This window comes from Bufo bufo, chromosome 2 (assembly GCF_905171765.1).
Source record: "Bufo bufo chromosome 2, aBufBuf1.1, whole genome shotgun sequence".
NCBI classification, from domain to species: Eukaryota; Metazoa; Chordata; class Amphibia; order Anura; family Bufonidae; genus Bufo; species Bufo bufo.
Window position 1 is genome coordinate 411,694,667 of NC_053390.1, and position 26,643 is coordinate 411,721,309.

A 26,643-nucleotide genomic window follows, 5' to 3' on the forward strand; every position below is an offset into this window, starting at 1 on the left:
GTGTGTGTGTGTGTGTGTATGTGTATATATATATATATATATATATATATATATATATATATATATATATATATATATATATATATATATATATATATATATATATATCTCTATCTCTCCGTATGGCTTTTTTTGTATTTTGCGGTCCGCAAAAAATACGGATGACGTCCATGTGCATTCAGTTTTTTGCGGAACGGAACAGCTGGCCCTTGATAGAACAGTACTATCCTTGTCAGTTATGTGGACAATAATAGGACATGTTCTATTTTGGAACGGAAATACGGAAACGGAAGGCATACAGAGTATCTTCCGTTTTTGTTTTTGCAGATCCATTGAAATGAATGGTTCTGTATACGGAATGCAAAAAAAGGTACGTAAACGGGAAAAAAAACATTTGTGTGCAAGAGGCCTAAGTATGTATATATAGATAGCTGTAAGTCACTAAACAAGAGAGGTGTTATCAGTGATTGATAGCATTCTCTGTGTAAGTGTGTATACATAGATAGCTGTCAATCACTGATAATTAGTTGTACACAGGGGAGGTGTTATCAGTGATTGATAGCATTCTCTGTGTAAGTGTGTATACATAGATAGCTGTCAATCACTGATAGTTGTACACAGGAGAGGTGTTATCAGTGATGGCATTCTCTGTGTAAGTGTGTATACATGGCTATAGCTGTACACCGGGGAGATATCAGTGATTGATAGCATTCTCTGTGTAAGGCCTCTTTCACACGACCGTTTTTTGCGTTCCGTATACGGAACCATTCATTTCAATTGTTCCGCAAAAAAAAACGGAATGTACTCCGTATGCATTCTGTTTCCGTTCCGTTGAAAGATAGAACATGTCCTATATTTGGCCGCAAATCACGTTCCGTGGCTCCATTAAAGTCAATGGGTCCGCAAAAAAAAACGGAATGCATACGGAAATGCATCCGTATGTCTTCCGTATCCTTTCCATTTTTTGCGGAACCATCTATTGAAAATGTTATGCCCAGCCCAATTTTTTCTATGAAATTACTGTATACTGTTTATGCCATACGGAAAAACGGAATGGAAACGAAATCACAACGGAAACGGAACAACGGATCCGTTTAAAACGGACCGCAAAACACTGAAAAAGCCATACGGTCGTGTGAAAGAGGCCTAAGTGTGTGTATATATAGATAGCTGTCAGTCACTGATAGTTGTACAAGGGGAGGTGTTATCAGTGATTGATAGCATTCTCTATGTAAGTGTGTATATATAGATAGCTGTCAGTCACTGATAGTTGTACAAGGGGAGGTGTTATCAGTGATTGATAGCTTTTTCTGTGTAAAGGTCCATTCACACTACCCTATCCATTTTTATGCATCCACAAAACACTGATACCGGCTGTGTGCATTCCCCATTTTCCAGATCAGAACGTCCTGCAAGGTCCTGATAGGTTATCAGTATCTGATTGGTAGGGGTCTGACACCCGAGACCCACTCCAATCAGATGTTTGGGATGGCAGCTCACAGTAGTTTTGCAGCCTTTTCTCAGCTTTTCCTAGGCCAGTGACGACACGTTAATCGGTCACATGGTCTAAGCACAGATCAGCCCCATAGAAGTGAATGAGGCTGAGCGCGATACCAAGCATAGCCACTATACAATGTACAGCACTGTGCATGGTGAGCAGGGAGAAGGCCACTGCGCTCCCAGGAGTATCGGTGCCTTCTCAAACAGTTGCCTGAACTGCCTGCCTGATCAGGCAAACTATATGCAAACGCATGTCATTTTTTCTGACTGATCAGGCATTTTTCAGACTGATCAGGATCCTGATCAGTCTGAAAAATGCCTGATCAGTCTGAAAAATGCATTGCAATACCGGATCCGTTTTTCCGGTGTCATCAGGCAAAACGGATCAGGTATATATTTTTTTCTCATTTTTAAAGGTCTGCGCATGCGCAGACCGGAAGGACGGATCCAGCATTCCGGTATTTTGAATGCCGAATCCGGCACTAATGCATTCCTATGGAAAAAAATGCCGGATCCGGCATTCAGGCAAGTCTTTAGTTTTTTTCCGCCGGAGATAAAACCATGCTATGGTTTTCTCTTTTGCCTGATCAGTCAAAATGACTGAACTGAAGACATCCTGATGCATCCTGAACGGATTACTCACCATTCAGAATGCATGGGGATATGCCTGATCAGTTCTTTTCCGGTATAGAGCCCCTGTGACGGAACTCTATGCCGGAAAAGAAAAACGCTAATGTGAAAGTACCCTAAGTCATCAGTATTTAAAGAAGTTGTCTGGCATTGGGGACATTGTATATGTACAATAGTCCCCTAAATATTACATTCATGTCTGTCCTACCTTTTTAACAGACATTTCTGATGCCCCTTTTGCAATTCACAAAATCTCAGCCGGAAGTGCTGTTCTTCTAAGAGTCAGTGATGTACCGGGTCCCTTTCTGCAGCGCGAAGCCTCTTCTTCCGCTTCGCAAGGAGGCCGGTGACGTCACCGTCAGCCAAAGTAATTATTCACAGCGCATGGATGGGCGGTAGCTAGGCGGCAACAAACCGCGCTAAGCCACGCCCCTCTGGTCCGGTGACGTCATCGGGCAGGGCGCTTTATTATCAGTGAAGGAGGCAGAGTTTAGGGGCGTAACTAAGGGGGAGGAATATGTGCGGCAGGAGGCGGCATATGAATCAGGGGGGCGGATGCACGGAGGAGCAGACAGACACCAGAAACCACACGATGCTGCTCTGCGCTGGGACCCAGAAGCTAGTGTGGCAGGAAGTAAAACATAGATGTCAACAATCAGTGGGGGACTGTCGAAAAATACATAAAAACATCTGGGGGGACCTTGAAACAGCTATTAATAGTGAGTAAACTGTTTTGTAAAAAATATTTTGATCTCGGAAAACCCTTTTAAGTATAGAAAGAGCAGAGATTTAAATGTATAAATAACACATTTGACTGATTCTTTACCTACAAAACCTTCTCACCTCTTCCTGCTCTATAGCATGCTGCCTGCAGATTGCACTGCATTTCGTGGTGACAGGTTCTCTTTAACTACACCCAAACACAGCATCTGAATATACCCTCTCAAAATGAGCTGACTGCAGGAAGCATAAGTCAGGTCTGTGTTTTGTCTGAACGACTTCTTCTTTATTAACTTGGCACAAGTGTTTTGTTTGTGCAGCAGTAAAACAGACCGATTGTAAGGTTTTTGTTACTATTAAAGGATCAATCTGGGTTACGGATATTGATGACCTATCCTCAGCATACGTCATCGGTTTCAGATCTGAGAAGGGTCCAAATTTCGGGATCCCTGTTGATCAGCTTTTTGAAGAAGCTGCGGCACTCGTGCATGTGCTGCATTCTTTTCAGTGTTTACCTGCATGCTGTCTTCTTTGTTTGTCCCCGGTCTTTTTTTTTATATATATTTTTTTCCCATGAAAATTAACTACTTTTCCTGTTGCAAACTCCCTCCAGTTAAGGGGGGTGGGGTACAAAAATTGGAATTGCATTTTTAGACAAGTGTTCAGTTTAACCCATTAAGGACCCTGCCACTTTATGTGGTAATAACTTTAAAACTATTTTACTTATCCAAGGTACTCTGAGATTGTTTTCTCGTCACATATTGTATTTCATGACGGTGGTAAAATGGAGTCAAAAGATGTAATATTTATTTATAAAAAAAAAAAAAGCCAAATTTACCAAACATTTTAAGAAATTAGCAAATTTCCAAATTTCAACTTCTCTACTTTTATAATAGATAGTAATACCTCCAAAAATAGTTATTACTTTATATTCCCCATATGTCTACTTCATTTAGATCATTTTGTGAATGCCATTTTATTTTTGAGGACGTTAGAAGGTTTAGAAGCAAATCTTTAAAAATTTCCAAAAACCATATTTTAAGGACCGGTTCAGGTCTGAAGTCACTTTGAGGCTTACATAATAGAAACCATCCAAAATTGACCCCGTTTTAGAAACTACACCCCTCAAGGTATGCAAAACTTATTTTACAAACTTTCTTAACCCTCTCTAGGTGTTCCACAAGAATTAATAAAAAATGGAGATGAAATTTCAGACTTTCACTTTTTTGGCACATTTTCCATTTTAATAAAAAAATTTCCGCTAACAAAGCAAGGGTTAACAGCCAAACAAAACTCAATATTTATTACCCTGATTCTGTAGTTCACAGAAACGCCCCATATGTGGTCGTAAACTGCTGTACGGGCACACGGCAGGGAGCAGAAGGAAAGGAGCGCCATGGGGTTTTTGGAAGGCAGATTTCACTGAGATAATTTTAAGTTGCCATGTCACATTTGAAGACCCCCTGATGCACCTCTAAAGAAGAAACTCCCAAAAAGTGACCCCATTTTGGAAATTACGGGATAATGTGGCAGTTTTGTTGGTACTATTTTAGGGTACATATTTTTGGTTGCTCTATATTACACTTTTTGTGATGCAAGGTAACAAGAAATAGCTGTTTTTGGCACTGTTTTAAATTTTTGTTTATTTACAATGTTCATCTGACAGGTTAGATCATGTGGGATTTTTATAGAGCAGGTTGTTACGGACACGACAATACCAAATATGACAACTTTTTTGGTTCTTTGTTTCAGTTTTACATAAATAAAGTATTTTTTTAAATATTTTTTTAGTGTCTCCATATTCTGAAAGCCATATTTTTTTTTTTTTTTTTGTTTTTTTGTTTTTTTTTGGGCGACTGTCTTATGTAGGGGCTCATTCTTTTCGGTATGAGATGACTGGTACTATTTTAGGGTGCATATGACTTTTTGATCGCTTTGTATTGCGCTTTTTGTGATGTAAGGTGACAAAAAAATAGCTTTTTTGAGACTTTTTTTTTTTTTTTTACGATGTTCACCTGATATTTTTATAGAGCTGGTCAATATGGATGCAGCGATACCAAATATATATATATATTTTTTACAATTATTTTTTTTTACTTTATTTTGGGAAAAGGACACTTTGGGACTTCAACGTTTGGGGGTCTGATCCCCTTTACAATGCATTATAATACTTCTGTACTGTAATGTATTGGCTGTAAGTGTATTACACACTGTAATACACTTACAGCCTGCTTGACTGAAGCCCGTACAGTGCTGACCGTGGCCGTACAGGGATTAATGCGCCGGCATCGGTGAAATCAGCAGGGGTCCGGCTGTCAGCGGCAGGGGTCCGGCAGTCACTGATCGGGCGGACGCAGCTCCTGCACCCGCCCGATCACCATGACATACATGTACTTCTCTGGTACTTAAGTCACATCCAGAGATGACGTACATGTACGTCATGGGTCCTTAAGGGGTTAAAGAAACAACAAATTTTCTCAAACAAAGTGCAATATGTTTGGTGCAAAGTAGGCCAGTGCCACTCACTCAAATATTGACCATATGATAAATTCTTCCCCATCGATGTTGGCACTCATATATCGAAAATCCACCATGTAAACTTGCCCAGGTTTTGACCACTTTTGTTGTTATGTAAGTTGTAAATGTGGTCTTAGCTGGAGAGTGAGCTCCAGTTCATTGTAAGTATTTCTGTTAGGGTACGGTCACACGGTCAGGTTTCTGCATGCATTTTTTAAAGCCAAAATGAGAAGTGAAAAAAAAAAAAGGTCTTTATCTATCCTTTTTAGGCTACTTTCACACTAGCGTTCTGCTGTCCGCTCGTGAGCTCCGTTTGAAGGGGCTCACGAGCGGAGCAGAACGCTTCCGTCCAGCCCTGATGCAGTCTGAATGGATGCGGATCCGCTCAGACTGCATCAGTCTGGCGGCGTTCAGCCTCCGCTCCGCTCGCCTCCGCACGGCCAGGCGGACAGCTGAACGCTGCTTGCAGCGTTCGGGTGTCCGCCTGGCCGTGCGGAGGCGTGCGGATCCGTCCAGACTTACAATGTAAGTCAATGGGAACGGATCCGCTTGAAGATGACACCATATGGCTCAATCTTCAAGCGGATCCGTCCCCCATTGACTTTACATTGAAAGTCTGAACGGATCCGCTCAGGCTACTTTCGCACTTAGAAATTTTTCTAAGTTATTAATGCAGACGGATCCGTACTGAACGGAGCCTCCGTCTGCATTAATATGATCGGATCCGTTCAGAACGGATCCGATCAAGCGCAAGTGTGAAAGTAGCCTTATACTTTCTTTCCTTTTTTGATCCGCTCCTGATTTTGGTTCCAAAAATGCATGCATAAACCTGACTGCCCTGCTACTTAGGCCTCATGCATTGAAGTTTGCATTGAAAATGATAGGAAAAACGGACACGGATCACGGACGCGGATGACAATCTTGTGTGCATCCGTGATTTTTCACGGACTCATTGACTTGAATGGGTCCGCGAACCGTTGACCGTGAAAAAAATAGGACAGGTCATATTTTTTTCACGGCCAGGAAACACGGATCACGGATGCGGCTGCCAAAAGGTGCATTTTCCGATTTTTCCACGGACCCATTGAAAGTCAATGGAGCCACAAAATAAAAACGGAACCACGGACGCGGATGCACACAACGGTCGTGTGCATGAGGCCTTACCATGACACTCAGCAACCTCTGCAAGCTGCTGTCTCCATTGCTCCAGTCTGTTCCCTTAGGGCGTGCACGCTCACATGTGGCCTCTTACAGGACCCATGCATGCATTTGCAAATCCTTCCCTAGCCATTGGCTGAAGTTCCCTTGTTTTAAGGCAGCCTCTCTAATTGAAGGGTGCCTGAGCTTTGAGGCTGACTAGTCTCTAGAGAAGGTGATCTGTTGTCTTAATACCCATGTATCATACCTTGCCTGCTTACTGATTCTGCTTCTTGCCGCCTGCCCTGATCTTGGAACTGTGACCTGGACTACGCACGTACTCTTTCTGCCCTGACCTTGGAATTTTTATTTGGAATATGCAAGTACTCAGCCTGCCGTGACTTTGGACTGTTCAGACTACACTTTTGTCCTGTGTCCTTGGTCCTACACACTGTTGTCTTTGACACCGTGGGTCAGCTGCCAACCACATCTGAACCAGGAGGTTGCAGAATGGTTGGTTCCCTGCAGCAAAGTCAGGATCCCTGTATAGGGGTTAGGGTAAATACTGGCGAAGTGCCGGAATAACGCCCTTAGGTTTATCAACCGGTTAGTTGGTACAGTTGGGTCTACACTCGCTGATCCATAACAATTTCTCTCGCTCTCATTCTATTACATATAGGGTCTGTTGTTTGTTCCTTGCTGACAATGTTGATGTGCCCCTTTTAAGTGTAGCTAATTGGAAATCCAGTGACTATTACAAGGTAAGCCTGTGGAGTTTGTGGAATCAGCAGGGAGTCTGAGGCACCATCCATCTGCTCGTGACAAGCCAGCATCACAAAGGGAAGGGATGGTAGTTCAGCTCCAGGGCTTTCACAGATAAACCTAGCCTTTTCTCTTACAAGACATTACTGCTGGCTTCTGCACATTGTTGTCTCTGTACAGTGTGCGCTGCCTGTGACAGCTCTCCAGATTACAGCTTGTGTCTACATGACTGAATACTAAGCAGCGGCCAATCAATCCCAGTCCTTACTGTCTCAAAAGAGCGCTTCTCTTTGAACGCCATTCACAAAGCGCCGTGGACTGCTAGGCCTGCACTACTGGTGCCTGATCATCCATGATGTATCAGTACACGCCCTTTACACGTATCTCTTCTCATTTGCTCTGTCACACTTAGAAGGACACAGTTTGTGGATTTTGCCGTTCTCCCTAAACTTCAACATGTCTCGGAAATTAAAAGCCAGGAAAATTATTTTCTTTAGAAAAGGAATGGTATACCATGGGAAAGATAACATTGTTTAGCTGCGAGCCGTTCCACTCCAAGTGCTCTGTTTAGTGTCAGGCAAGCTGTCAACAGGACGTCATGTAGAATCGCAACTAAAAACTCAGTGATCCCATCGCATACAGAATGATTTTGAAACTGTTGGACACGTGAGCAGGAGGAGATATGGAAATATATGTAGTATTACTGTTGCCTTTTTTTTTTTGGTTGTGCCAGGGGACAGACAGGTATGTACTGGTATCCAAGTGAATATGCATTTAAAGAGCATCTGACACCACGATCAGCCCTATTAAACCAGACATGCAGCCTGGTAGTGTTGATCATGGTGAGAGCAAAAACCTCTCTTGCTGCGCATGCACGGTTGGTCTCATTTGGCTCTGCCTGCTTTGAGATCTAAACTGCGCATCCTCCAATTGTAATATTGCTACTGCATGCACTGGAATTCAGGGCTAGTCATCAGAGCAGTGAGAATGCCTAGCCCTGTCAATCAGTGGTGGAGAGGGGGTTGAAGGAAACCTGTCATCACTTTCTAAGCCTATTTATCCACTCACTTTTCTAAAAAAAATACTTTTTAATACATTAATAATTATATTAAAAAAATCAATTCTGAACAAACTATCAGTTCAGAGAAAAACCTAAAATGAATGTTCCTGCCATATATGTAAATGAACCTTAGAGGAGTCCTCTCTCCTCCATGCTTCAGAGATGAGTCCGGCGTTCTCTGACTCTCGGAGTGCAGCCACACCCACTGTCAAGGAGCCCAGCACCGCCCACATCCTCCGAATCTCCTCCTTGCTCCCCGGCGTCACAAAGCTAGAGCACAGTAATCTCGCGATGCGCGAGCTAGCGCATGCGCAGTTCGTTCCCTGAGGCTGATGCCAGCACAGGGAAGGAACACTATGCTAACACTGTGCATGCGCTAGCTCACGCAACACGAGATCACGGCGCTCTAGCTTTGTGACGTTAGGGAGCAAGGAAGAGATTCGGAGGATGTGGGAAGGCGCTGGACGACTTCACAGTGGGCGTGGCTGGGCTCCGAAAACGTTAGTAAAAGCTCCTTGGGCTTCTTACTTGCCTCATTTACATATATATAAAATAGTTTTTTTGACACAATAAAAGCACACAGAGCTATGGGGACTGGGTATTGCGGATGTGCTAGCGGCGATCTAGCAGTCCATGTCCTCAGCTCTATACCCAAAATCCCGGTGACAGGTTCCCTTTAAAGCGCTGCTCCAAAGGGCAAGGACAGCTCCTTTGTGCTCCTAACACCTCATTAACATAATAATAAAAGTATGAATTTCTTGTATGTCTACTTTAATAGGTGTTGACCATGGTTACAGATGCTCTTTAAGTGATAAAGATTTTGCTGACTGATTTACCTTTTTTTTTTTTAATGAGTTCTTTAAAACAGTTTGATTCTGGTGATCTGTTGTCTTAATACCCATGTATCATACCTTGCCTGCTTACTGATTCTGCTTCTTGCCGCCTGCCCTGATCTTGGAACTGTGACCTGGACTACGCACGTACTCTTTCTGCCCTGACCTTGGAATTTTTATTTGGAATATGCAAGTACTCAGCCTGCCGTGACTTTGGACTGTTCAGACTACACTTTTGTCCTGAGTCCTTGGTCCTACACACTGTTGTCTTTGACACCGTGGGTCAGCTGCCAACCACATCTGAACCAGGAGGTTGCAGAATGGTTGGTTCCCTGCAGCAAAGTCAGGATCCCTGTATAGGGGTTAGGGTAAATACTGGCGAAGTGCCGGAATAACGCCCTTAGGTTTATCAACCGGTTAGTTGGTACAGTTGGGTCTACACTCGCTGATCCATAACAATTTCTCTCGCTCTCATTCTATTACATATAGGGTCTGTTGTTTGTTCCTTGCTGACAAAGTGTTAGTGTTCCTTGTACCTAATTTTATGAATGTCATATTATACCTTATATTTTATAAGTTTGTTGAGAAAATAGTGTCCCCATTAGTAGTTATGCTCTCCATAGTGTGCCCCTATGGGCAGGGACAGAAATTGTCATGATAATATAGAGATCAGAGAGGCTCCTCTCAAAGGCAATCTGTAGATTCAGTCAGAAACTGGAATAAAGGGGGTCCTTTATCTAGAAATAGTCCTATATTGGGTGTATTTCTGGCGCAGATTGCGGCTCAAATGTTATTTGTGCCGCAATCTGCAACTTTTTCTTCTCACGCCAGGTCTAAAAAAGTGGGTGTGGCGGGGAAGGGGACAAGCCGGGAGGCCTGTCTCATTCATAATTTTCTACGCCTGTTTTAGGCGTAGAAAATGGTCTAAATGTAAGCCACTAAGGAAGCTAGCTTACATTTAGACTGTTGCTGGATGCACCGAAGTTATGTAGAGGATCCACCGCCAGATATACGGGTTATTAAGACTGGTGTCTAAAATGGTGGTCTTAATAAATGACCCTCAAAGTATTTTCTTACTCCACCAGTGTCTTTAGGCTTTATGTTCTTCTCCTTTACAGGCTATTTACACCTTCAGAGGCAAAAAAAAATTATGATTAGAGTTTACAAATTTGGGGCTAAAAATAATTTTTTCAATTGGTCTTTATTAAAAATATTGAGCCGTTCTGTCACAAAGGGTTAACTGTCTTAGCTTTGTAAATGGTACTTTTAACTTTCACTTTTTGCCTGTCATCTAATAACCCTTATCAATAATTTACTAAGAGGTCATAAACATTTTGAGCCACATTCTTATCAGTAAGATAAGAACTGAGCTATAATGAGTGTTTATAATGTCAGAGAGCAGAGATAAGGATCCCATCTGCTCTTGGTCTGATGGAAAAGAGAGAAAAATCAGATCCCTCTATTAGAGCATCTCAGCCCTGTACAGAAAAAAATGGTTCTATATTTGTAATAAAGTTTTTAGCTCAAAATGAGTACAATGCAATAATAATTTTAAAAAAATGTCCGCAAAGGTGTACATAGCCTCTTAACTGTTGTCTAGCCATGCAATTTTGAATGTGTGGATCTCCCCAAATTACATCCAAACCTGTGTGGTAATATCATTACTGTATAGTACATAAGGCCGAATGCACACGGCCGTGTTCAGCGGCCGAGAGCGGTCCGTAGTTTGCCGGGCTGGATTCCTGTTCAGAGCAGGAGCGCACGGTGTCATTGGTTGCTATGACGCCGTGCGCTCCTGCTCTGAACAGGAATCCAGCCCGGCATACTACAGACCGCTCTCGGCCGTGTGCATTCGGCCTAAACCTGAGTAATCCACTTTTCACAGACATGGAGTTACATGGTTGATACGGTTGAAAAAAGACATAAGTCCATCAAGTTCAACCAAGGGATAGGTGGGTACGCGAATCCCAGAAGTTAAGAGTTAAAATATATATATTTTTTGTTTATGTCCATTTTTATAGCTTCACTTGCTGCTATAGAGCCCGCCAAACCACCAGCAGCTCCTGTAGTTATCTGGTTCCCATTCCTGAACCCATGAGAACGTTCAGTGGTTGAATTTGGACCTGACAGATGATTTAAAGGGCTTGTGTCACCCCCCCTAAACCAGGGCTTGACAAATTTCCTTGGAATCTAGGAGCCAGCTAAAAAAGTTAAAAGCCAGGCGGAGCCGCGTCACAAAATCGATATTGCGATACAATTTTAAGCATGTGCGATATGCGATATATATCGTAATATATTATTTTCTATCTTTTGGGGGGGGGGGGGGGTTTAAACCTTTTTTTATTTATTTTACTTTTTATTTAATAACTATTAGCCTCCTTAAGGGCTAGAACCCTTGTCATATTCACCCTAATAGAGCTCTATTAGGGTGAATAGGACTTTACACTCTCCCTGCTGCCCTGTGCTTTGTGCACACAACAGCAGGGAGCTGACCATGGCAGCCAGCCTATCATGTGCCCCCCAACCTCTGATCAGCCTCTCCCTCTTATCAGCCCCCTCTGGTAACAAACCCACCCCCCCTCCCTCCCCAGTATTAATCATTGGTGGCAGTGGCCACAGGGTTTCTCTCCCCCCCCCCCCATCATTGGTGGCAGTGGGCAGTTCCGATCGGAGTCCCAGCAGTGTAATGCTGGGCCTCCGATCGGTTACCATGGCAGCCAGGACGCTACTGAAGTCCTGGCTGCGATGGTATGTTAGTGAGCAGCATTATACTCACGTGCGCCGGGAGCTCCTTCTTCTCATAGGTCTGTGCGGCGCATTGCTAATGCTATAAGCATTAGTAATGAGCCGCACAGACAGAAGAAGGAGCGCCCGGCGGCCACGGCGCATGTGAGTATAATGCTGCTCACTAACATACCATCGCAGCCAGGACTTAAGTAGCGTGACTCCTGGCTGCCATGGTAACCGATCGGAGCCCCAGCATTACACTGCTGGGACTCTGATCGGAACTGCCCACTGCCACCAATGCAGACAAACATTCCCGGCACCCGACCTCTGACAGGATGCTGTGATCCGCGCGATTAACCCCTCAACTGAGGGGTTAATCGCGCGGATCACAGCGTGCAGTCATAGGGGCCGGGATATGGCCGGCACATTGGTATTCAGGCATTCATTGGTGGCGCAGTGGCCACAGTCCCTCCCCTCCTACTCTGTTTTCATTGGTGGTCAGCGGCAGCCGCGCACAGTGGGGAGGGAGGGACTCCTCTCCTTCTCCACTGTGCCGACTCAGGAAACCATGGTGCGCGCCGAGAGCGCATCTTTGAAAACGGGCCATGGTGACCTGGCACCTGGGATTTGTCTAGCCCTGCCCTAAACTAATTTTTCATTTTTTGGCTACTTAAAATCCTTATACTGCGATTTATCAATATATAGTGCTCTTACTCTTTTTCGTTCAGTAGTTTCTTCAAAAAATGGACTTTTATAATATGTAAATTACCTCTCTACCAGCAAGTAGGGCGGCTACTTGCTGGTAGCAGCCGCATCCTCCTTTTAAAAAGACGCCCCCTCCTCATGTTGATTGACAGGGCCAGCGAGCGCTCTCGTCCTCTGGCTAGCCCTGTCTGCGTTCTAAATCTCGCGCCTGCGCTGTACCGGTCTTCAGTCGGCGCAGGCGCACTGAGAGGAGGACGCTCGCTCGGCCGCTCCTTCCTCAATGCGCCTGCGTCGATGACGTCACATCTACACCCGGCGCAGGCGCACTGAGGACTGAGCGGCCGAGCAAGAGCACTATATATTGATAAATCGCAGTATAAGGATTTTAAGTAGCCAAAAAATGAAAAATTAGTTTAGGGGGTGACAGAAGCCCTTTAAAGAGGTTATCCAATTCTAAAAATGCCCCCCACAATGCCTGGGCCCCTTTTATAGATCACTTTTACCCCGGCACCCCCATCACTCCGGATCCCTGCATAGCCGCTGCATTTCGCGTCACCTGTGATGCTAGGGGAGATGCATCGGTGGCTGTGCAGGGATCCAGAGTGATGCTGCTGCCAGGGAGCGGGGTAAGTATGATCAATAGGGGGGAGCCCGGGCATTTTTTGAATTGGATAACCTCTTTAAATCATCTGTCAGGTCCAAACTCTACCATTTTTTGAATTGGATAACTGCTTTGTCTCACCATCCGCAAGTGGTACATTTTCTTTGATAAGGTTCCTTTACATGAGCAGACATCAGCCCCATAAATGAACAGCTACTGTAGTAGAAGGTAAATGAGGCGGCACTCGCCCATGCAGCTGGATACATTTTTTATGGAACTGCATGGGTGAGTGCCGCCTCATTTACCTTCTACTACAGTAGTTTTGTATTCTTTTGATTGGCTTGTGCACCGCCGTTGCGCAGTGAAGACTCAAAAGGTGCTTTTTGACTGAGCTTTTAGCGGTGTTGCCTTCGCTATATCGCTTTCTTTGCACCATAAATTAACAGCAATCAACGATATAGAATGCTGATCGGCGCTCATTTATTTTATTCACTTATAGTGCTGACATATTCTACAGCGCTTTACAGACATTATCATCACTCACTTTCCCCGATGGAGCTCACAATCTAAGCGCCTCCTACATGTAGAGTGTGGGAAGACACCCGAGTACTCAAAGGAAACAAGCAAACACAGGGATAGTGTACAAACTCCCTTCATGCAGATGTAGTTCTTGGTCGGCCCTTGGGAAAGCTGGGTAACAATCTCTGTAGAGATGTAATGGAGGCCACTATATAGTGTATATACTATATATGTAGTTTGATCTCCATCATACCTCCACATGCTACCTAGCTTTTCAAACCTGCTGAAAGGCAATTCTGCACAATTTTATGTAGTGAAGGAAGGAATTTTCTCTGCATAACTAGGCAGATTAGCTATTAATCTGTATGTTCTATGGCACAATGGCTGGTGCTGTTACCAGATCTATTTTGTATTACCATAATTTCTGCTCCATAAGACACACCCTAAGGGTCCATTGACACGTCCGTAAGTGTTTTGTGGATCCGCAAATTGCGGATCCGAAAAACACGGACACCTGCAATGTGCGATCCGCAATTTGCAGACTGCACATCAGACACTATAATAGAAAATGTCTGTTCTGGTCTGCAATTGCGGACAAGAATAGGACGTTCTATTTTTTTTCAGGAACAGAATTGCGGATCCCGAAAATGCGGATGCAGAGCCCGCGGATGCGGATCCCGGAAATGCCGATTAGCATCTGTTTCACACCCATTGAAAGTTAATGGGTCCGCAAATTGTGGAGCGAATGCGGACCCAAATTACGGACGTGTGAATGGACCCTTACAGGAAGAAAATAAGATTATTATTATTATTTTTTTTTTTCATCAGACCCCCAAATCAGATCACAAATCCTCATCAGACCTTAGATAAGACCCCTAATCCTCATCAGACTGCAGAACAGACCCCAAATCTTTGTCAGACCTCAGATCAGATCACCATTCCTCATTAGACCTCAGATTGGACCCTTTTGATTATTAGACCTCAGATCAGACCCCTAGTTCAGACTCTCATTGATTATTAGACCTCACACCAGTAAAATAAATAAACTTACCTCTCCAGCTCAGGACTGCGCGCCACTCTGCAGATCCAGCAGTTCATCCTGCACTCGCCACTACCTTGTCTTCTCCGGGCCCGTGCTGCACTGTGACCTAACTGTGCACAGCGTTGGTCATAGTGCGCACACTACGACCTGGCGATGTATGCACTTCGGGCAGTGCGACGCCCAGAGGAACACCAGGGAGCAATGAGCGCAGCCGGCACCAGGAGCACTGTATTCACCACTCCCAGTATTACTGTGTACTAGTTTCGTTTCATAAGACCCAATACCAGTTTTCCCCTACTTTTGGGTTGTGCATCTGATAGAGCGGAAAATATTGTATTAGTAACTAGGAGATGTCTCCCAATAAAATGGCCGTTCTCGCTGTGTAAACAAGTGTCTGGACTAAACCCAGCCCCCTTTTTCTAAACTTCTTGGCTCATGTGCACTAGCATCAGAGGAAGGAGGGGAAGAGGAAGGGCTGCAGCCTGAAAGAACAATGCACTGCTTTTTTTGTGGTCTGCAATTGTGATATCTGACAAAACAAGAGTAAATAACAGGCACATCTGATTATGCTACTTTTTGTTGGTGGTTCTTTTTTTGTGTTTGAATTCTGGGTTTAGTGGTCCTTTAAAGGCAATTCAAGGGTCATTGGGCCAAACAAATGCCTGTTTGCTCTTACTTCTGTGCACTCAAAATCCATTGTAGAAATGTGTAGCCTTCTATTTACTCTGTTATCTCATATCTCTTGGTTCTTTTAAATGTCTTTGGTTTTTATGAGCTGAGAAAGAAAACGCTAAAACCATGCAAACAAAGCTGGAGGGTAGTGTCCTAGTTGTCAGCTTTGTTTGCGAAGGAGCACAAAAGGTGACATTTTGTTGCCTTTCTGAGATTTAAAGTAATGGTGCTAAGTGCAGAAGAGTAAAAATCGTGCAAACAATTCGACTGCACGCCACACTTTGATGTTTACACTGAGGTCTGTGCATGTGGTTATATTGTTTCCAAGGATTTCTGGGTGGGGTATGCCTTTAAAGGATAACTGTCATATTTTTTATATATATAAAAAAAAATCTATTTTAGCATAGGTTACTGCTGCAGCAGCATTATGCATAAAGCAATATTTAGTTTCTTCACTTACCACTGTTTTCCTTGAGTTTTCCCCTTAGTTACGGCTGTTTTGAATCCTACATTATAAGGATCTTCTCAAAATGGCTCCTCTGCCAGTTCTCTGAGGCCAAAACTGCATTCCCTCAGGTCACATACAAACTTGCTGTAGCCAGCAGCTTCCTGCCAGCCAATCAGATTGGATTACTGAGAGACATGCCTCCTCACTCTGAAGCCTAATGCGGGCATGCAGTGTGAAGGATACCCCCCCCCCCCCGTCTTCTGTTTATATTAAAGGGAAGACAGACAAGCCATAGCAACTGTCTTTTAAGGGAGCAGTGGAAAGGGACAGAGGACATTAATGAAAGCTGTTATTATAAGGTAATTACAGATCTTTTGGCAATCATTGACAGAGTAACTCAGGTATACATGCCTAGCTCTAATAAACTAGAAAATAAAAGACAGTTATCCTTTAAGAGTAAACTGTTTTTGAGCCACCCAAAATATACTACATTAATGTTTTCCTGTCCAGGGAAGAGGCTCGAATGAACATGTTTGATCATACTTATAAAGATTTCCATACAAGAAAAAAATCAACCACAGTTCTATGAAGAATAATTCTTATGTAATGCCCAAACTTTACCCAGGCATCAGACAATAAGGTTTTACATGAAAATATATCCTGGGGGGTTACTACCAAGTAAGCAGTACTGTTAAAGGGGTTTTCCAAGCTCCAGATATTGATGACCTATGCTCAGGGTGGGTCATCAATATCAGATTGGTGGGGGTCCAACGCTTCAACCAATAAGCCGTTTCCTTCAGCCTCTGCTAAGAGTTCCCACACCAGAAACTACAGGGAACAGCTGATCAATGGGGTTACCAGGTGTTGGACCCTCATGAATGTTATTGACACGCAAGGTGTTTCTTTTCCTTTTTAAAGTGGTGTATATACACAATCTGTAAATAAAACCTTTATTTATTTGTTCTCCAGACATTTTTTGCATTATTGACTTTGCATTATGTGCTAAAAATTAAGTAGCTTTTGTAATAGGTTTTTATAAAAAATTTAGCTTTGATTAGCTTTTAGTTCTTCTATGTTTCACATTCTATAGCAGCTGCAGAATGCTGTTCTGTGAAAAGTCTATCAGACTGTGTCTGCATTCCTTCTCTCATCTCAACCGGAATGGTCTTTTAAGCCACGTGTGTCAAATACAAGTCCCGTGGGTCAAATCTACAGCCCTGCCTGTTATTGCCTGCCGGTGAGGCCCATAATATGTATAAAGCATTGGTGCCGCTCACTGCAATGGCAGTACCCATATTTGTCTCCCACAGCTACAGTGCAACAGTGTTTCAGAATGTCCTGACACTTGTGTCAGGACGTTCTGTGTGGGGCTCAAAGTGGGCGCCGTCTACCCCATATTGCAATGCTGCTTCTGCCTTCTCTTTTTTTCCGTTTGGAAGAGGACTCGGCAGCACAGGAGGTGGCAGCACCATCTTAGAGCGTGACTAAAGTTAGTATGCTGCTTTTTGTATATAGTGATATGGACCATGCTGGTATAACCTGGGCATCTCCTGTATTATACATCATCCATATCATATATATATATATATATATATATATATATATATATATATTATGTATAACTTATACCAGCTCTACATATATAATGATATACAGGAGATGCCCAGGTTATACCAGCATGCTCCATATCACTACAAGATGATGTATAATTTATACCAGCTATACATCTATAATTATGTTTTGTGTTAGTATGTTAACATCAGCCTTATAGTGGTCTTCAACAGGTGATAAATGTAGCTACGCCTTACACCTTATATTCATACAATCCCAGAATGGCCATTTGCGGAGGACTATAAGGCTGATGTGGCCCCCTGTTTGATCAGTTTAGCAATCTGTTCAGGAGGGAGTGAGTGGCTGGATGCTGAGCCATCAAATAACCCGACTTCATCTTCATTGCACACTACAAAAACTATAGGTACCCTATGACGGCTCAGTCCAACTCTAAGGTTGTACAGAGCCATAGCATATCCATATGTTTGAGCCCTTGGCCACCTTCGGCAGACTCATATTACCAGATGTAATAATACTTAAGGCTCTGGCAGATACTGGTGCCACATACTAAATCATCAACACTGATGAAGCGAATGTGTGACAATATATAACAACACCAAATGAACAAAGGGACACACATATTAGATAATCACAGATTTTTATTAAGTAATAAACATTACAAAAGACATAAAACAATAATGATATTAGCAGCAGTGCAGACTAGCGCTACGACAAGCAGCTCATTTGTCAGATAAGGGGTGTACCTGATCCTAATACAGGGGGAACATAAATGCCGCAAAAGCAGGAAATAAACCCCACTTACATAAAAGTAATCCCTATAAATATGTAAAACCACACTAATATGAGCATTGTGAGGGCCAACTAGAAAGCACCTCCAACACATAGCTCATAGGCAGTATTGGAACCGACATTAGTAGTAATAACAAGCATGTAAAAACAGCAGCATATTACCTGAAATGAATGGGATCACAAGAGGATCAGACCCTAAATCGACAAAGAGCGCACCCCGACGTACGTGTCGCTCTGCTTCTTCAAGGGGCGTATGTAATTGTACCCGCTGACCATCTAATATACCCTAGGGCCTAGTTAATGGGGATAGAATACAATTCAGCTGTGCATAGGCCAATCATTGTATACCAGATTGGTTTAGTTCTCGCCAGGTCCTATCAGTGATGGTCGCGTCATCTCGTGGGACAACGCCGCCGGCCATAACAAGACCAACCAGAGCCAAGTAAGACACATCCCGCGAGGCTAGGGAAACGTGATCGCAAATGAAGTTGCGATCACATGATCCCGCCTCCCAGTGGGCAGATAAAGCTCTCACCAAAGTGACAGAAGATGACATCGGCCCTCACATGGTCCGCCTACCCCAGGTAAGATATACAAAGCGCACAGCTAGGAGGACGAGATCGCAAACAAATTTGCGATCACATGATCCTGCACCACCCCTTAGTATGCAAACCCCTGTCGCACCATGGTAACCGGCAGTGCTGTAAGCAAGCAGACTCACCTATGCGAGAGCGTTGCCCTCCAAACCAAGTATTGTGCACAGATGTTTGTCAATCAAGGGGACAGAGATATAAGATCTAATATACAATAAAGTTTGAGCAGCATGATAATGAATCCATAACAGACCTCAGGTCTAAATGGCGATATAGTTATAATAATATAACCTAGTATAGCGCTATATAAGCGCAGTAAAAGTGCTAGGTGCATGATGAGTATATGATATTATCTAAACACAATCAAAACCCATTAAGCAGATACAACACCATAACAATAAACGCACATCTAACGCTGACAAAGCGAAAAAGTGCTGAGTGCATAATAAATACAGAAACATATACCTGAAAATACTCAATGGTTTTATACAGTAGGCAACATTAATTAATAATGGCCTTTCAAAGGCCTGTAGAGACTTCATATAATAAATAGTGAATAATAAAATGCTGTTATAAAAAACAGAAATTCAATTAATATGTTAAAATAATAATAATAACAATAAATGGTGAAATTCAAGTGCAAGGTGAAAAAGAAGTGACATGCAGTGACCAAAGTAAATATATATATTACTAAAACACTCAATCGTCATGCAGTTAAAGGGCACATATATCTCATAATTCTATATAATATAACAGATTAGAACAATCCCAGATACGGCTAGCAGCTACCAAAGACTGAGGAAAGCTCCAACAGTCATCTCTTGTCCGTATTCCTAAATCCCCTTCCAGAGTTCGGGTATATGTATAACATCCAGATAACCTGAAACGTATATGTGGTCAGCAGGTACTGAAGCACCATATGTGTATAACCTGTTAAAAAATAAATAAATAGAAAGTCGTATTATTATAAGACACAGTTAAAAACAACATACATGAGCGACTGGTTCAAACCCAGACCATAGATACAACGTAACACCAAAAAGTTGAAGGCCACAAATCAATAGGAACAAGAACACATCCAATACAAGCAGGGAACTGATCTAAATGATTGGGGCAAAACTATTGCCCTCATTCAGACCTGAGGGTACCGTGGTGTTGAGGAGAAAAATCCATTTGGTTTCTCTTTGAGCCAGCACTTTTTTCCAATTACCGCTTCTCGTGGTGATTAGAACTCGGTCAATACCCCTAACTCGTACAAGGCACCGTCTGAGCTATGCCTTTCTTTAAAATGCCTTGCTAGAGTTTTCCAACGGAGTCTCCTCTTCCTCTTCTTTAGCTGCTTCAATGGATAACACGTGTTCCCTGACTCTTCTCCTCAATTGACAGGACGTCATCCCCACATAAATGAGGTTACATGGGCATGTTGCCCAGTATGTGACCGCCACCGTCATACAGTTGATGGTATGTGTGATCCTATATGTCTTGTTATTTCCAGTATTGTGGAAGTGAGTTGCCCTCTCCATATTTACACATGCAACGCATTTTCCACAGGGCTTGCTTTCCCAACGGGCCCCCCTTGTCCCAAATAACCCTGGGTCTTTGCGGGCATAATGGCTGCGAACCAAACGGTCCCGCAGGTTTTTTGCTCTTCTAAAGGTTATGGAAGGGTATGGGGGTATAACACCCTGTGGCTGTGAATCCTGCAATAGGATGTCCCAATATTTGGTTAGAGCATTGTTTATCTCCTTCCACTTGTTATTGAATCCGGTGATAAATCTTATTTGTTGTGTATTTTCCTGTGTCGTTCTTTTATGCAGAAGGTCTCTTCTTGATGGCCTGGCCCTTTGATAGGCTTTCTCAATGCAGCGTGCCAGTAAGGTATAGCAGCAGATTCGAGATACTTTTGCTGAGGTTGCTCTGTGCCTTTAAGGTATATATGTCTCACAAGTTATTAAAATATAATCCGTTGTTGCAGTTTAATATGTTTTTATTAACCTGGACATTTTGCCAAACTCTGCTATAGTGATGCTTATTTTTTTATATTGGCAGACAAGACCTCTTTAATGTCTAAAAAAATGTTCTGTAAAAAAGGAGAAATACTCTTGTGCACCATTTTTGGATATTTGCTCTTTTTTAGTGAACAAATGGTTTTGAAATATGTTGTTCTCTGCAACGTAAAATATACTTGGTCCAAAGATCTGACCATTTCCATACTAAAGAATCATTTGTTCCAACTGTATTGGCTTGAACATGGCCCACAGGTAACTTACAGGGAACCTGTCATGTTGTACCAGCAGTCCTTTTTTCAAGCAACATGTCGCCATGGGTCACTGGAGAAATCGCGGAGATATGCACTACTTTGGTCCGCAATGCGGAGAAAACATCCAATGAAGTTTATAGGTCCGTGAAAAACCACTACACTCAACACAGATGGCATCCATGTTCTCACAGTGGTTTTTCACTGATCATTGGTAGGAGATGCTCCGGAATTTTTTTTGGCTGAGCAGTGTTCGTGGAGTACAGATGGCACAGAGAGAGCAAAAACCAGACACATGGACCAAACACAGATTCTTCACCGATATCTTCACGGCTAAAAAATGGATTGATTTTCCATGAACGTTAAACGGACACAGAAATGTGAACTAGACCTTGAAGAGAACCTGTCACTATTAAAATGCAATGTAAGCTACAGGCATCATGTTATAGAGCAGGAGGAGCTGAGCAGATTGATATATAGTTATGTGGGAAAAATTCTGTATAATTAGTATTTTATACATTTCAATTCCTGCTCATTCTGGGCTTTTTAGTCAAGCAGGCGGTCCTTTCAGCCCACCCTCTATGACTGTTTATACAGAAATGGCTGTCAATCACTGATAAGACCGCCTCTCTGACTTCAAAGCCCAGTATGAGCAGGAATATAAATGTATAATATATGAATTATACAGAATCTTTTCCCACATAACTATATATCAGTCTGCTCAGCTCCTCTTGCTCTATAACATGCTGCCTGTAGCTCAGACACCATGTTCAACATGACAGCTTCCCTTTAAGTGAATTGTAACCTCTTAGATAATTAATTTTAGCCTTAACATAACCCTTTAATTTTTTTTTATAGTAATTTTAGCTGTAATTTTTTTTATAGTAATTTTACCCCATTTTAGGGTACATATAATATCTTGAGTAACTTTGTTTTGTTTTTTTGTAGGAGGAATAAAAAAAAATTTCCTTTATGGGTCCAGATTTAAGCTACTTTCACACTCTCGTTTGGTGCGGCTCCGTCATGGATCTGCACAAACGCATCCGTTCAGATAATACAACCGTCTGCATCCGTTCAGAACGGATCTGTTTATATTATCTTTAACATAGCCAAAACTGATCCGTCTTGAACACCATTGAAAGTTAATGGGGGACGGATCCGTTTTCTGTTGTGGCAGATTGTGTCAGTAAAAACGGATCCGTCCCCATTGACTTACATTGTGTGCCAGGATGGATCTGTTTGGCTCAGTTTCGTCAGACGAACACCAAAACGCTACAAGCAGCGTTTTGGTGTCCGCCTCCAGAGCGGAATGGAGACAGAACGGAGGCAAACTGATGCATTATGAGCGGATCCTTTTCCATTCGGAATGCATTAGGGCACAACTGATCCGTTTTGGACCGCTTGTGACAGCCCTGAACGGATCTCGCAAACGGAAAGCTAAAATGCCAGTGTGAAAGTAGCTTTACTAATATGCCTGAGCCAAAATTCTGGCTAAAATCCCTACATGTGCCAAATTGCACCACTTTTTAGACAGGTTTCTGCCAGAGATACATTAGTAAACCTGGGCCAGTGTTTTTTGGAATTTGTTTTTACAGTGTTCACTGTAAAGTATAAACCATCAGTTTTTTTACTAAAGTGCTTCCGAATCCGTTCAGTGTTTCCGTTATTCCGTTTTATTTGTTTTGTTTTTTCCATCTATTTTCCTGTCAACGGATCCACAAAATCGGATGACAATCGGATGGTTTTGTGCATGTCATCCGCATTTATGTGGATCCATTGACTTGAATGAACAACGGACCCGAAAAACGGACAGAAAGTAGGACACCTCAATTTTTTTTTTAGGATCCGCATACTCGAAAATAGGAAAACGGAACGGATTCCGTGATTCGGACAGCACTATGATTGGTGTCCGCATTTTTGCAGAGGCAATTGAAATTAGTGGATCCGAAAAAACATTCCGATTTTAAATCGGAACAGAAACTGAGTGTTATAACGGACGTGTGAATGAACCCTAATTTATGATGATGCCAAATTTATATAGTTTTTAATATGCTGCACTACTTGCACAATAAAAATATTTCCAAAATAATTATTTTTTGCATTGCTGCTTCCCAAGACCGAAAACATTTTAATTTTCCTGACCATGTAACTATGTGATGGCTTTTCTTTTGTGGGATCATTTGCAGTTTTCGTTAGTACCATTTTTGGGTAAAGACGTGCGGTTTCTGGGTATGGCAGTACAAGGTGTTATTTTACACCTATGGTTTGTTCGTTCTTTGAGCTTTGTGGCATTCTTGTTTTAAAAAATATAAACCATTTTTTCTTGTCATTTTTTAAAATAAAATACAGCCAAAATGATGTAAAGGCCTCATGTATGAACAGGTGTTATTGGATGAGCTGTTATGGAGAAGCACAGATCCAGGAATGATACCCTACATGGATTTCAAAGCTGTCTAAACAGACTAAACTAGACTAAACTAAATTAAAATGATCATTTATGGTGATAGTCAGTGAGAGAAGATGTCTTAGTGTCAGAAATCTTTTCCATGGATGTATAAAAAGAAATATTATATATTCCTATCTAGTGCTAATCTATATCACTGTTACTGCAGCATGCAGCAGGTATCGCTAAAGAAGCGATCTGTATATTTTCTGTCAAGATCAGGCGCGGACAAGATAGAAACAGTATAAAATGTAAGCTTTACTGGTTTTTGTGTATGTGGGGTGCAAGTATTTGGTGCGGCTAACATGATCCGGATTCTGGTAAAAGTCTTGAGTAGTTACGTCAATAAAACTAATTAGGCACATCTTTAATAAAAAAATAAAATTAGAGAGCAGAATATGCTATCGGACTGATTAGGTGATTGGTAACAAAAGTCCATGTTACCCTCCCCATGGGGACATGTACAGTTATACCGGGAGATAGTATCTAGTTTTCTCTTCTCCCTGCAGTCTGTCAGCACGGCCCCCACTGCCACCCCTCTCATTTTGTATTTTGATTGTAATCACAGCTGGCTTAAAGGGGGTGGGCTGCTTTAACTTTAAATAGCTTCGACTACACTTGAGCTAATGCTAAGACCAGGATCATGGTGCTAGCTGCCATAAAACCAGAGATGGACCCTTTAGAAATGTGGTCGGGTGTGAGAACTTCAGATTTATGCAGCTCTCACTGAGACCTATTTCTAATGGCTGTATGATGGCTAGTACAGCAAGCTTGATCTTGTTTTAAAGTTTGGATTGCTTTAAAACCAAGCCGAGGGCACTGCCCTAGCACAATTGTGGCCTAAAAAAAGAGCTCTCAGAAGCAGCCATCCCCACCCCTGCAACCACACATCCCAAGCACCATTTTTTCAAAACAGTATTGTTCTTTTGTGCCTGAACAAACTGTATTGAGGAAGATCACTGGGGAACTGGGGTGGGGCATTAAGGTCCGTTTACACAGGTCATTGGTTTAGAATGAATGTAAGTACCCAATAATCGGCCCATGTAAAGGCCAATCGCCAGATGAACAAGCAAATACTTGGGTTAAAGCATTTTTGATGCTGACACTTCACCATTTCAGGGCAGCAGATAATCTGTGCCCAGAAACAATGAATTTGTACGGGGACGAGTGGTCGCTTGTCCCCATACCGTGGAGGTGATTGCTACAAGTAAATACAGCTCTTCACCTCCTCTGATAAACAGGAAATTATTTTATCAGAAATGTATTTCCGAGTACTAGCTCTTCCAGTTTACCGTGGATGTGGAGCTACCCATGGTGTGGTTGTTGTGTGATCCTGCTCTGTATTCATCAGGGCAACTGAATCTATTATCATACCGCCTATTTCAGTTACGCACTAGGTCATTGTGCTCGTGTTATTCTGCCATTAGTATATTGAGATTTCATCCGCTGTGAACTGCACTACCTCAGCGTTTTTGCTGCAGCTTATTCATCGGCCAGCTTCTAAAAGCATCATGGTGTCTGTACGTTTCCTTGCCTAATCACTTATTTTCTTGTGTCGGTAAGCTTCAAAGAAGAGCGATAGGAGACACTGTATAATAGGTGTCATTTTTCTCACCTCCTCTTCCAGGTTGTAATCGCTGATGACTACTCTGATCCTTTCGATGCCAAGAATGAACAGAAGAACAAAGGAGTGATAACTGAGAACAATGGCTACATGGAACCTTATGAAGCCCAGCGGCTGATGACTGGTAAGAAATCTGAAGACCCTACTGAATGTGGTTGTGGACCACTGCAATGATGTCATTTTCTTGGTTATTGGTCATTCATATAGCTGGCATGTTGAATTTAAATGCCTGAACCTTTTTGTTCTCAAGGGAAATAAGCTGCTGTCAGAGGTGTCTAGCCTAGGGCCCCTTTACATGGGCCGAGGATCATTCTTGTTAGGCTACTTTCACACTGCCGTTTCAGGCTCTCACAAGCGGCCCAAAACAGATCAGTTGAGCCCCAATGCATTCTGAAAGGATAAGGATGCGTTCAGAATGCATCAGTTTGCCTCCGTTCAGCCTCCATTCCGCTCTGGAGGCGGACACCAAAACGCTGCTTGCAGCCAAACGGATCCGTCCTGACTTACAATGTAAGTCAATGGGGACGGATCCGTTTTTACTGACACAATATGGTGCAATTAAATACGGATCCGTCCCCCATTGACTTTCAATGTAAGTCAGGACGGATCCGTTTGACTTACACTTAGATTTTTTTTTTTACAGAGTAATGCAGACGGATCCTTTCTGAACGGATACATGCGTTTGCATTATAGGTGCGTATCCGTCTGTGCAGATACCAGACGGATCCGCACTTAAACGCAGGTGTGAAAGTAGCCTTAAATTGTAACCCAAATTGTGGCTCAGGAAAAATGTTTACTTATTCCTTGTAACGCAGTTCTTTATGGGCTTTGGTTAAACAGTGAAAAAACAAAGGCGCTTAGGCAGTGTGAATTCATTGGGTTGGGGCCAACAGGCTTGTCTTCTGGTTTTGTACAGAATTTACTGAACCTGTGTGAATCAGTGATCACCATGGTGAAAAATTACAGACGGCTACATTATCACTCATTAACCTGCCTGAAGGTAAACTTGTTCCAGTAATGAAAATTGTTCTTGTGTGACTAGTTTGGTGCAAATTTCATCTATTATTTTAGTGTTGCCCCTCGTTCGTAGAAAAAGGTGCGGCATTGCGGGTTTGAAATGCGCACCATGCCAATTTATACTGCAGATTTCACCCTTTTCAATGGACAGGGTGAAATCTGATGACTTTCCCTCAGTTTTGTGTTCATTTTTGCAGCGGAAACGCAGCAAAATCCACAGTGGGTATTCCTGCTGGATTTTCAGTCACTTGTAAACCTAGGAAATAAGGAAAAATGTGAACCTAGCCTTAATCTTCTTTGTATCTCAGAGGCTCATTCATTGTTTGCCTTCTCCTCCTAATTGTGCGTATGGCTGTAAAACTGTTGGCTGGAGCAGGCTCCTGCAGTACGCCAGACGGATCATTAATGCCCACCACTTTACTAAACCCGGCCCTTACTTAATCCAGTTCATCACCAGCTGAAGTATTCTACAAAG

General features: G+C 42.6%; 1 protein-coding gene across 1 annotated transcript in view; it reads left to right on the forward strand.

The window, feature by feature from the left end:
• The window catches only part of SHB (SH2 domain containing adaptor protein B), a 181,177-nt gene that overhangs the window by 47,576 nt on the left and 106,958 nt on the right, over window positions 1-26,643 (forward strand). The window contains exon 2 of the mRNA XM_040417278.1: window positions 25,155-25,275. Coding sequence (XP_040273212.1) covers window positions 25,155-25,275 — 121 coding nt within the window. The remainder of the gene's footprint in view (window positions 1-25,154; window positions 25,276-26,643) is intronic.